Source organism: Morchella importuna (assembly GCF_003444635.1).
Source record: "Morchella importuna strain M04M26 chromosome Unknown Morimp01GS009, whole genome shotgun sequence".
In the NCBI taxonomy this organism is placed as follows: domain Eukaryota; kingdom Fungi; phylum Ascomycota; class Pezizomycetes; order Pezizales; family Morchellaceae; genus Morchella; species Morchella importuna.
Genome location: NW_025763406.1, coordinates 13,015 through 25,677, shown reverse-complemented (window position 1 = coordinate 25,677; position 12,663 = coordinate 13,015). Strand labels below are relative to the sequence as shown.

Here is a 12,663-nt window from a genome sequence, read left to right as displayed (position 1 = left end):
GCTATGTCGATTTCTCCTCGAATAGTTAACGTTAGTTACTGTTTCATCTAATTTCTTACCAAACAGTGCTTGATCGTCTACTGCCAGTATTAAACTAGCTTGGCTCATGTCACTCCCACCCAGTCAGAACAAGCAACATTGCAAGGGCCGACAGGATGGATCATCATGATATGCCCTATGCATAGCCGCTTGTTTGGTGAGAAATAAGCAGAAATCGAGGTAGTTTGAATATATATCACAGGGCACCCCCCCCGCCCGTTCAAATTCCTTCACTCCCAAACCCTTAAAGAAAAACGCATCCTGAAATTTTACGACCCCCACACATTCTTGATTGGATATCGATCATCACCAACCAATATTAATTAGCAGTCTTCATATTATCACCAACTCACAAGATGGCCATCAGACGCGGCCGATTCGGTTACTCGTTCACAGCCATCCGCGCCCTCCAGTTTTTCTGCTTCGTTGCTATAGTAGGCCTCTGTTCCCTTCCCGCTGCTGAGATAAACCGTCTGGACGCACCGAAACAGGCAGCACCCATAGCATATGCTCTTGCAATTGTAAATAACGCCCCAATGCTTTAATTCCAGAATGCGCACATGCTAACGCGCACATAGTCAGTATTATCAGCAGTCTGCGCAGCTACCGCAGTACTATGGCATATCTGCGGCGCTCTCCCTTACTTCGCTAATACCATCGTGGACGGTGTCCTTGCGGTTCTTGTGATTGTCATGGCTATTCTAGTCGGGCGCCCGCTGACACGCCTTAATTGCGGGGTAGTTGGGGATTTCAATGAACACATCACTTCCCTTGGAGATGTGCTTTACTCCGTCGAGGGAATGGGCTTGGAGGGCGACGGGGTTTATAAGAATATTACAGATGCGGCAAAAAAGTTCAAAAAAGTCCATGATGTTGACGGGTTGCAGGGAGTCGAAGGACTCCCGGCACTTGGGAAGACAAGAGAGGAAGTATGGAACAAGTTAGGGGACTATGACCAGTGGGTTGGGAGGGTAAAGAGAGTGTGCATCACCATGAAAATTGTTTGGGCACTGGCTATTATTTTGATGTAAGTCTTTAATTGGTTCTATGGTGGATTTTGAGATATATATTGACGGATATCGTATAGATTCTTACTTGTTGCTACTGCGGTACTATCGTGGATCTTGCACCGAAGGGTCAACAGTATTCCGACTTTTCATGTCGAAGAAAACGAGGACGGTTCACATTCATACTATACCGAGCACGTGCCCGCCTCGGTAATGAGGGAGGTGAGTATGACAGATGAGGATGAGGGCGGGCAAGCGGCGAATATCAATACGGATATGCAGATCATCGACCAACTGTTGGAAGGGAAGGGTTGTAAATGGTGTTTCCCTTTCGTTTCGTTTCGTTCCTTTACTTTTTTTTTCTTCTCTAAACTTGGGGCTCGGGGTTATATTGTAATGTCATAAAGGAAAAACAGGAATTTCCTTTAGTAGTCATGATTATATACTTAGATAATATCATGACTTAAATCTCTATGAGAACTTTGGACATTACACTTGTGGTTAGGCATGGGGTTCTGTATCGCGCTACCACGTGCTGCAAGCTAGAGTACATGTATTCCGTATGAAGTCCCAAGGGCTGTTGATTATAAACTAGCTATAAAGACTTGGGTTTACCACAAAGGAACGAGGGCGCCATGTTTTCGTTAGGAATATAATAGGTATTCTTTCGTGACGGTAAGTAGTAACGATGAAAAGTCGGGGGAATATATCACGCTGATGTTCCAGAACCTGTTTCTCGAAATCGCCCGAAACACTTGGTACCAGAAATGAATACATTTTGCTGTTCCCCACTACCACGTAGCGCCGGCGATGTCGGTGGCCGGAGGATATCCTATACTAACGGTCCAGCTTCCATCTTGTGGTTAAGTTGATCCTAATGATTGTTGTGGTCGTTTGGGGGGGGGGGGGGGGGGGGGGGGGGGGGGGGGTTTACATAGGGGATTAGAAAAGAAACCGTGGGGTTTCATCTAAGAACTGTAAATGGAAAAAAAAAAGAATAATATTCATGGGTATATACGTATGTATGCGGCAAGACTGAAGGGCAGTGTAATAGGGAATGGCTAACTCGGCGCAGATTTTGGCATGGACCGAGTGATATCTCATGACACATCCAACTTTTCCATTAATTGCATGCAACCCTATGGTTATGGCATTAATATCGCGCAGGACCCCTAAACCTCCCGTCTGCCTCCGCCACCTCTCACAGTACAATTTAAACAATGCACAAAACAAAACAAAACAAAACAAAACAGTCACATATCCAACTTGGAACATTTTGGCGTAAAACATCAAATAATGCTTTCTTTTGACTAGCCGTCTCAACCGGTGCGGGCATAAGAATGACAAAAAATAAGAAAGAAAGAAAAATCATCGAAATCGCTCCCTTCAGCGCAGTCCTCGGTGTATTCATTAACCACCCTCTCAATCTCACAACCCTGCTCACTCTCTTTCCGCTTCCTTTCGGCAACGGCCTCAGCCTCCTGCCGATCTCTCGCACCATCCTCCTCGATCATCCCGAGGAGCTCCCCATATTCTGACGTTCATTCTCAGCAACCGCTGCAGCCACTTTATGTTTGATAATACCCTCGGGCATGAACGGATATCTAAGCATATTTGCACAGAATTCGTCAGGAACCCCGAATAGATTTTGGGCGTTTTGTGGGTTGCAGATGATCCTGATGCGATTGAGATGATAAGTCCAAAGGGAGGAATAACGGGGACTACGCTCGTCGGCGAGAACGAAGAATTTGTCCATGAGAGAATGAGAAACTCCTATGGGAGGGGACTAGGGAGGTGTTAGTGCTGTTATTCCTTTGACTTCTGGAGAATTAAGGTACGCACAACGGAAGAATGCATGGCACTGGCTGAGTTCATGGCTAGGTTAATTGTAAGTATTTGTAGTGGAGATAGGATGATGATATGATGTTGGTTTTTCTGTTGTGAATGTGGGTTGGAGAGGTAAAAGATTGAGGAGAGAGGTCTTAGGTATAAGGGTGGCCGAGATAGGTGAGTATTGCAATTTTCATTTGAAATGGTCGGTATCTGACGTGATTATTTAGCTTATAGTCGTATAGTATTAGGTTTCAAAGGGGCTTTTGTATGCCAGAACTCAAATCTATTGATAAGCAGATTTCAAAAGCTAAATATCTGACTGAGTGTAATATATATTACGAAGGAAAACTGCTCGAAATCATTGATACGCAGCCTTATTTCCCGTTAAAAGTAGTGATGGGAGTGAGCTAACAAATCTCGAGGCTTTGGTGGGACTTGCGGTTTCGGGAGTGAGACATCCTGATAGAGTATGTAAGTGCGTGAAAGGGGTGATCCTGTTACTCAGGCTAGAGGGGTTAGAACTAAGCCAGCGCGACACACGGAGCAGCGTCTGAAAGGAGGTTTCTAGTGCGGAATGTCCTGTTACGGCAAACTTTTCGGTAACATGCTCCTAGCCTGCTTTACTAGAACTTCGGGGGTCAATAGATAAGCAAGCAGGTAAGTAAGGAAAGACGAGGTGGGGAAGTTCGTTTGAGTTTTGACATTCTTTAATTCCTGTTCCATTACTACCATTACTAGTAAAAATGAGATCAATCATTCTCAATCACTCGTCGTCACCCCATACCGGAATATAACTTTTGTCCTACAATTCAGTTTTATGTTTTGAAATTAGGCAGTCTAATAGATTTAAATGTTCTTCCGCTCAAAGACTAGATGCGCCTATATATATGCGTCCCTCATGAATATGCATAAAAGATAGGTGTTTACATGACCCCACCAAAAAAACAAAATGATAGCATAAATCATGATCCCGTGTACTTAACAACGAATGCACCCCTCTCAATAGTATTTACTACAATCCACCCGCTCTTGAACAGTGCGTAAGATGACCACGACCCCACAAAGTCCAATACACCATTTCTAGGTTCATTGTCGTCCTCGGGGTAAACTAGTACCTTGTTAGTCACTAACATCTAGCTGAATATTAATTTAAAAGGAAACTCACCATCGAAGAAACCGATCTCCTTCACACCTGCACCAGTGGGATCAGATGGAATGCTTGAAACATCCAAAATTCTCAAACCAGCACCGTAGTTTGACTGGTAGGCCTTTCCGTTCGCTACATATTGGTTGTGGTCGATTGAAACCTGGCCTGATTTGTAGTACCCAGTTTGTTTGGGCGCAGTCAGGTCCTTGATATCCCAGATATAAGTTACTGGGAATCCATCAGCTGCAGGGCCAACGGCATCGTATTCATCGTATTCGTCATCCATGATAAGGTACTCTTGGTTCTCAGTGTCTAGAAGCCAGCCCTGATGTGTGTAACTGGCACCAGTATACCCTGTACGGGAAATAATTGTTGTGTTCTTCTTATTGGTCACATCGTAGCTATGGGATATTAGTTATTATGTAAAGAGGTTATCGGGTGTGGTGGAGTTGCATACATAGTGAGGGTATCCTCGTTGTAACCATAGCAGATATCCCTTCCGTGGTAGCGAGTATCGGGGCCTTTGTAAAGAAGGCACTGTGCGTCGTGGACGTATCCGTCTTGTTCAGCACACCCAGGGCTAGTGGGGTTTGAGGGGTTGGTGAGGTCGATAAAAATTAGCCCAGATTTACAGGTGCTGTTACGAGGCGCGGCGCCGACCTTTTCGATGATTTATCAGAGCCTGTTGAAGATATATATCCCGAGAAAAAGTACTTACTGCTACGGCATACTTCAGGTCGTTGTTGACAACGATATTGTGAGTTCTTCCGATGGGAAGCCCGGTGAACAGACTAGTGAGATCCTTGGAGGTGCTAAAAGTTTTAGGCTTTTGGTTCTTTTTAATCTTCAGAAGTTTTCTCATGTCAAAGATTTGGACATAATGGTCGACAGCTTCAGAACCGATGACGGCGTAATTGTCCATGACACGGATTTCTACTAGACGTTAGCATGGGGGTACACAGGATATGAGAAGGCATTCAGGAACATACCACGCCAGATTTCGGGAGTGCTCTGTTGGGGAAGTCTCCCAAGATAGTCCAAGTGACCATTGGGTAGTACTTCAGAGAATGAAGCACCGTCGGCCTGGAAATGTTAATTAAACGATCAACTTGAAGGTTATAGTACACAAAATAAGGATTAAGAATAGCTACCTGTGCAACGATGATAAACTCTCGACCATCGGGAGAAGTCCATCCCCAGCTACTACTTCCCTCACCAGTAATACTTCCCAGGTCTGCATGAGATGCAAAGTATGCCAAGTCCACGTTCTTACACCTGAACTGCCCTGCAGCCATGCCATCAACGCAGGGGCTATATTTCGTGATTTTAGGATATGCCGACGAGTTGTATGCACCTGTCTCCCGATGGATGTCGAAACTGTGTCTCTTGTTGCCCATGATCATCATGTGCATTTCACCAGAATCATAGTTTTCCTGCCGGGCTGGATTGGCAATCTCTCCGCCCAGGGCGGAATCGAGAGCTGCAGCTAACAAAGCAGTGGCGGCTACTGAAAGGAACTTCATTTTGGTAGAAATGCGAGATCACTGAGACTTGCTTGAAGAATGTGGAGGAGCTGCAGGACAATTTCGTGGAAAGAGCCATCGAACTTTATATATTTTCTAGCTGGTGCATAATTGTTCCCCTGAGCAAAACCGACCTGCCAAAATTGATCATGGTACTATTCTGCAATATCAATTCTCAGAGATGAGAGATAATCCGCGGTGCTGTCCGCAGTAGGCCAAGAGTATCTCTAGGATACATGGAGTAGGTGGTTGGCTGAGGTTGGGGCTCGAATAATCATGCATTCCAAATCTTGGTGTAGATCGCTTCCGGGTCCTACAGTTACATGCCACAAACAACGGCCGGCCCCGCTATTTTAAACGGAAGGAAGTTACCGTAACCATGGTATAAAGTGGCTGGCCTAGCTGTAAACATTCATACTCCCAGGCCAAGTATGCGATTTCGCCCCCGAGATTTCAGTTTAGGAAAACCAAATGGTTGGTTTATCTTGGAGCTGCTTCCTGGAGCTGGCCAGATATCGTCATCGACCAAACAAAAACCGAGGGTGGATTATTATTTCGGCATCTGAGAAGGAGATAAAACGTCTAATCAGGTCCCGATATCATCAAGTCTTTCAAGACTTCATCTTAGTCTTAGTCTATCGGGCGTTACCCCGTCTTTAACCGTTAATAATCTCCGCAAGGGCCAGCATCTCACCCGAATCCTCCAAACAGGGTACCTCGGATGCCTCCGAGAAGAGGAGCTTAATTTAAGCTTGAATCGATCGTTGTCCAACGAACTTAGTTGACGCAAGAGGTGGGGTGTAGGGTAAATGCCGCCGAGGCACATGTCGAACTTCCTTATTTGGCGCATGCGCCGCAGTTGCATCTTGGGCTCACAGTAGTAGTTAACGTAATTCAGACGGTGAAATTTATAACTATCTATGAATGCTTGTTTATACAATTATAGCTGAGGAGCAACAGCCTAAAGATGCTCCTGCAGTGCTGAACTTGAGGGAAATACCTATACGAATCGAGTGGTACTGGAAGATTTGGCAGTTAGTAACTTAGTTGGCCTTGATAGGATATTCCATCTAGCGTCAGTTTGAGACCTATATAGAAGCACATCACCTAAGATTTCTAGCACCAAGTAAACCTTCAAATTTGGGGCGCTGAGTCCCACACGGTTGAGATGCTGTTACCTTCCAGACTTGTTCCTTGTATATAGTGCAGTGCAACACTTTTGTAACCCGTTTTCATCCACCCTATATCATTTGAATGCAAAAAACCGGGTATACCAATGAACTGAAAAGATTTCTAGGACCTGAGGCCCGACTGCTGATGAACAAACATGTGAATCACGGCCAGTTGATAGATAACCACAATAACTATTCCGAAATCCTATTGGACGCCTTAGTGTTGGCCAAGCCGAGAACTTCCAAGAGTCAATCAATAGTATATTGATACGATGTATGAGTAGAAAGCCTACATCTTGATGGATTCAATTAGTTAAAGGGATGGTTTTATGTGGTTAATGGGCCCCAATTGAAAAATCAATGCTGTAAGCCAGCTACAGGCTGTAAGGTAGTAGCATAAACTCCAACGGGTTTGCGTTTCGGGGTTAGGTTGCATTTGATCGCCTACTTTGATCAACTATCCGGCCTGTCCAAATCGTTCTCCGCTGGCCACCTTACTGACAACTTGTAGTTACTGATGATAAAGTTTGTGCAGGAACCTCCGATTCGTTTTTACCAAGAACAAGATAATAACGGAATCATTGACGCTAAATAAACTCTTGCGGCCATGTAACGTCTAAGAGGAGCTTTGGCAGAGCCATAGGGTTAGGTTTGTAACGTGTGCTTAATCTGTTATCGTCACGTGCACACAAATTACCAGCATGGGACACTGTAATTTATCGGCTAAAACTTACAACCAACGTCGTCTCCCACCTTCCCCCACCAAAGTCTACACTAACTCTCCAGAGAGTGACAGTAGGTAATCCGATAGATATCTTTACCCCCAAGAGCAATGTGCAGCGAATAACTGATGAGCCTGACAGACAATGCCCGATTTGAAGCGTGGCGGGTCCTCTAGGAAGAGAGAACGCTCTCCGAATCCCTCAGCAGATGCATCAGAACGCGACGGCAAGAAGGCAAAAGCGAAGAAAAAAAATGCGAAGTCAAGAAGAGCAAAGAAGAGGCTTGAGCGAGAAAAAAAAAGACAGGCCGCTGCTGCTGCTCAGGCAGAGGGGGAAAAACCTACTGGACAGAAGGAGCCCGCTGTTGCAGCCCCAGCAACGAGAAAAAAGTCTACCGGGCAGAACACACAGAAGCCCAGTAACTTGGACCCGGTAGAAAAGGTCAAGCAACAGGTAGCAAAGGGGCTACGGCGACATCCTAACAAAATAAAGAAGCCTGTAGATCACACCGGAGTAGAAGTGGTAGGTTTCCTCTCAGAGATCTTTTACTCATGAATTGTAGTTCATTGATATTACAGCTCTCCCATCACGCGCCTCACAAGATAAAAGCTGAGGGTTACGTCTTTGTTCCGGCAGGAAGCAGGTACATTACCCTCAATTGCAGACGCTTGACCCTACAATCTGGTAGGAACGTATGGAAGATCGATCATCCCAAAGGAAAAGGTATCCAAGTGCCGAAGGAGATATATGAAACGGTCATTGCAAACGAGGAGGCAACCAGAACTCAAAGGAATGCAATAGTTGCGAAGATTGACAAAAAAGAGAATGACGAGGCTTTGGAATGTTTATTAAAGCTATTCCCAAATCTACCGCCTGGGGTCAGTGACGAGATTTTGCAAAGAGCTTGGCAAAAAGTAATTATTTCAAGCACAAGTTCACAAACAAGCGGGGTTCAGCAGCGAAAGGACAGATTTTGACAATCAGATAAGAAATGGGGCCCTTAGTGGGCACGCCTGTTTTAACTGACAAGAATCGTTGCTTGTCGTTGACCCCAATTGATTGTGCAATGGAACCAGTACATAGCTAATAAATTATTAGAGCTCAGGTAGGGTCGGTCGCACAAAAAAGTTGACTATGGAGCAAAAGGTCCGACTTGCAGTTGTTGCCCATGTCCGTCACTGCCATACCAGCTACGAGAAAAGATTGCGAGACGAAGCCAGCAAACATGAGGGGCAAAGGGCTCCAGCAAAGGCAGTCCGGAGAATTAAGTCCCAGATCTGGGGGGAGGTTAATGCTGTAGTGAAGCGCTGGCAGAAGACGGGAGCTCAGGTTGCTCAGGTTGCTAAGCCCATCACCGGAGAAAGAGTAATACCACAGCAAAATCCCCATAGAAGGCCGGATCCACCCAAAACCCAATGGCAACAAAACATTGAGCAAGGATTTTTCATCACTCATCCCCCTGTTAATCGTCCGCGGCCAATCTTTGTTCGACATGAAGAACGGAGGAAATTGGAAGGAGAAAAGACGAAGAAGACGGAAACAATGCCTAAGCAAAAGAAGAAGCGAGTTGAGGTCATTCTGATTGATAGCGATAGCGAAGAAGACACCGCTACCGGAGCCGATATACCAGAAACAATTAATTTACAAGATGATGAGGAAATGGAGGACGGTGAGATTATGGAAGGAAACTCCAACGATTGGGATGCTGCTGTGGGAAACGCCCAAGATTGGGATATCGGTGGGGACGACGAAGAGTCAGACGTTGACGAAAATTGTTTCTTCTATCCTGGCGAGGAAGGAGACGAGGGTTACGTAGAAAGTGAACGAGGCTTGGGCTCAGATGCGGATGAGGACGATGAGGAGGAATGGAGTGACCATGATATGGACAGTAAAATGGTTCAGGATGAGTCCGAAGAAGAAGAGGAAAAAGAGGAAGATGATGAAGCTGCAGCTGCAGCTGATGATTATGATGATATCATGGCTGAATCGGACGAGCCCATAAAGCAAGACGAGGCTCTTCCGGTGAAGCAAGAAAATGATAAGACAGTATTCGCACCTTCCGGATTGCTGGGTACTATTCCAGCAGAAGGTTCGGCAGTATCCCAAACTAACAATGAGGCCAACCCGCATCAGGGATTATCCGATCTCGAGCAACTCAAAGTAATGGAAGAAATAGAAGAAACAGTATCTACGCCTACCGGAATTGAGAGTACTATTTTGAATAAAGCCTCCGTCACTGTATCCGATCTCAACCCCAGAGTCGAAGAGGCCAAGAAATCAGTAAGAGAAGAGGATAGTATAAGGTCCGCGTTAGAGAAAGCGGCTAGAATCTCGAAAGAGGAAGAGGAGGAGGTAAGATCTGCGGTGGAAGCAGATGAAGATGAGATCTATCGTGACTTTGGATTTTAGATAAAAGATTCCTACATCATCATATAATGTACTTCCCATGCAGCGGTGCGCTTAACACTCTACAGCGTAGTAATAAAGAAAGAGATGGACATCATAGTTATTTCACATTAATGAAGTATAGTACATAGCTCTGACGACGGCGATGCATGGCACATGGAGGGCACTTGAAAACCAACTACTGAGTACGCACTGAGAGAGAGAGTATATATGTTCATTATCATCATGTAAAAACCTAAAACAAAACAAACCCCTGCCATGAAACCGAGCCAAAACGAAACAGCCGCTCCAACAGATAGTACAGAAACAAGTCATTCTCTACGCATCCCGAAAACAAATCACGTACTCGTCAACGCATTAACAGCCTCATTCAGTTCTGCTGGGTCATTGAATACCCTCCACACAGTTTTGGGAATACCCTTAAACGCCGTCTCAAACCTCGTGTCGCTGTTTAGGTCCTTCTCTTTCGCCTCATTGACTCCCTGAACTCTCCTGATGAATATTGCCCTCACCTTATCTGGATGCAATTTGTAACTGCAAAAGTTCAATATTAACACTCATTTCCAAGAAAATACAAAGCTAAGACTACTTACAGGCTTGCATAAGCTTCGGGGTCTGTCTGCGTGCTATCGCCAATCAGGACCCATTTCCTCATCGGGAGCCACTTCATAACAGTCCTCATACGCTCCTCCTTGTACTTCTGCGTGCCAACTGTCAAGCTCACAATGAAGCTCTCAAGCTCCATCCAGCTCATCTCTCTCAAGATCAGCTGACCGCGGGGGTAGTAGTCTGATGTGAAGGAGCGGAGCATAGGGTAGAGGTTGTATGGCGAAGCAGAGAGATAGAACCATACGGGCTTTCCAAGCGCGGTCTGGATATATTGGTACAGCTGCGGCATTCCCGGGACAGCTTCGGGAAGCTCTGCGAAGGTGTGACGAAGAAGGGCGAGGCGGTCACGAACTTCTGAAACTTTGATGGTGTCGTCGATGTCTACAATACCGTTAGCTATCATGAATATTATATTGTAATAGTGGTAAACAGCTAGGAGGACATACCAGAGATAACGCCCCATCCCTCTGGATCTGCAAAGGCGGTTCTCATACTCTCACCCCCCTCTACGAGCACTGCACGACTTTCTACAACCCGGTCGTCCACCCACCCCTTCCCTGGTAAGGGCAACTCATTCACACTGATACCATGTCCCGCCGCGGGCCCTAACCTCAGTCGTCCCTGACCACCGGCAAAGTCAACCTCAACAGTCTTCGCCGCAAGAATCAGATTCAAGAACGGCTCCACGCGCTCCGCTATCCTGCGCTCCGCCTCGGCATCACCTTTACCGGCAATCCCGAGCTTTTCGACAATGTCCGCAACAACCAGCGAGGCATCCTTGCCAGAGTCTTCACTGAAGTATGCGGCAACGAACTCGGCGTGCCATTGGTGAGGGTTGGTTGGAGACCGGAAGGCGGTATTGTCGAGGAGCCAGACTTCCTGCCCTTTGCGCACCGGGGTTGATACGCGTGAGCCGAGGCCGACTTTGTGGCGGATGTTAGAGAGGAGACCAGTGACCCAGCTGCACATTTGGGTGTATTTTTTTTGAAATTCTTAAGTATGTTAGGAGAGAGAGAAGCGGCCTGGGTGGGATCAGGCACATATTATAGTCCTCTGTCCAGCCCTGGGCAGCGCTCCCTTCACTCTACCTACTCTATTCCTCCCTACCCAACTAGCCAGCTGGTGCCTGACAAGGTGAGTGATGGATGATATGGTAGGAGATCCACTCTCCTCTAGCTAATGGCCGATCATCCCTTTCATCCATAGCCACCACGACCACCACCATCAACGTTTGTCCACTCAGAACATGGCATTCACCTTGTGACGACCGCGATGTGCTACAGGAGCTGCGTCACCTTTTTGCCAGCTTTGCGGGGCGCAGGGATTCTTCGGCAATGAAGACATCCTTGCAAAGACAGTTGTCCATCCTGGTTACCACGAGCTGGTACGTCGGGCTAGAGTTTGAGACCTGGGGAAACCCTCGTAAAAAGGTACATTCTACTGCTTGGGTCGGTTTCGTCTGGTCTTTAGATAGAGTATTGATAGGTGTTGGGAATATCTGTTTGTTCATCGGTGTCCCATCTATGCAATGTACGTTATCTCGGTGCCTGTTATAGCGTATCAGTTAAGGCACTGTGCGGGTGTGGATGTGTGAGGAATTAATAGAGTGGCTATATACATACCAGGTTCCTAGGGAGCAGTTACAGCCCTGATATCAGCCATGATTGCATCTGTTGACCAGCTATATCAAAGGTTCGATACAGCCCTAGTATTAGAGGGAGAGGGCGTGAAGTCAAGTGGATGGCGTGTAGTCGAATCTAAGCTGGCCATCTGAGACATGTGTGTCAGCACTGTAATGTCAGGCGGTAGGGCATTCGGAAAAGGTGGTTTCAACCAGTCAGAATGGACATCCTTGTGATCAGAAGATGCTGGGATTGTATGACAGGACAGGTACTGAGCGAGGGATTGAAGACTCAAGTACATACAAGTTTCACAAATGGCTGTTGGGTTCGATTCTCAGCGATTTGCAAGCTACATGTATGTGTGGTCAATATACCTGCATGTTGTACTTGCGTAACTTCATGTACTTCAACTACATTGTATTTTCTATTCTACTACATTTATATTCTACTACTACCGAGTACTTATGTAGATCATGCAAGTACAAGTATGCACCGGGTATGCGATGCGGGGTGGAAAATCAACAATAAGCTCAAGAAAACCGGCTGAACTACAAAACTGTTAAGACCCAAAACACTGGAGCCT

General features: G+C 46.1%; 5 protein-coding genes across 5 annotated transcripts; 2 read left to right on the top strand and 3 right to left on the bottom strand.

The window, feature by feature from the left end:
- Positions 1 to 395: 395 nt before the first annotated feature.
- LAJ45_03806 (uncharacterized protein) lies at positions 396 to 1,592 on the top strand (the record flags this gene model as incomplete). The annotated part of the gene is made up of 4 exons (XM_046113390.1): positions 396 to 560; positions 618 to 1,066; positions 1,127 to 1,359; positions 1,552 to 1,592. 4 exons carry the CDS (start codon positions 396 to 398, stop codon positions 1,590 to 1,592), a joined length of 888 nt encoding a protein of 295 aa, XP_045973119.1.
- A 964-nt stretch (positions 1,593 to 2,556) lies between these two features.
- On the bottom strand, positions 2,557 to 2,921 carry LAJ45_03805 (uncharacterized protein; the record flags this gene model as incomplete). Its single annotated transcript, XM_046113389.1, has 2 exons — positions 2,557 to 2,832; positions 2,889 to 2,921. The coding sequence occupies 2 exons, from the start codon at positions 2,919 to 2,921 to the stop codon at positions 2,557 to 2,559; spliced, it is 309 nt and encodes a 102-aa protein (XP_045973118.1).
- Positions 2,922 to 3,841: 920 nt separating this feature from the next.
- LAJ45_03804 (uncharacterized protein) lies at positions 3,842 to 5,549 on the bottom strand (the record flags this gene model as incomplete). The annotated part of the gene is made up of 6 exons (XM_046113388.1): positions 3,842 to 3,987; positions 4,045 to 4,427; positions 4,484 to 4,686; positions 4,745 to 4,959; positions 5,016 to 5,109; positions 5,178 to 5,549. 6 exons carry the CDS (start codon positions 5,547 to 5,549, stop codon positions 3,842 to 3,844), a joined length of 1,413 nt encoding a protein of 470 aa, XP_045973117.1.
- A 2,038-nt stretch (positions 5,550 to 7,587) lies between these two features.
- Positions 7,588 to 9,852, top strand: LAJ45_03803 (uncharacterized protein; the record flags this gene model as incomplete). The annotated part of the gene is made up of 3 exons (XM_046113387.1): positions 7,588 to 7,965; positions 8,022 to 8,357; positions 8,542 to 9,852. The coding sequence occupies 3 exons, from the start codon at positions 7,588 to 7,590 to the stop codon at positions 9,850 to 9,852; spliced, it is 2,025 nt and encodes a 674-aa protein (XP_045973116.1).
- A 335-nt stretch (positions 9,853 to 10,187) lies between these two features.
- Positions 10,188 to 11,427, bottom strand: LAJ45_03802 (uncharacterized protein; the record flags this gene model as incomplete). Its single annotated transcript, XM_046113386.1, has 3 exons — positions 10,188 to 10,383; positions 10,443 to 10,839; positions 10,905 to 11,427. 3 exons carry the CDS (start codon positions 11,425 to 11,427, stop codon positions 10,188 to 10,190), a joined length of 1,116 nt encoding a protein of 371 aa, XP_045973115.1.
- Positions 11,428 to 12,663: the final 1,236 nt, after the last annotated feature.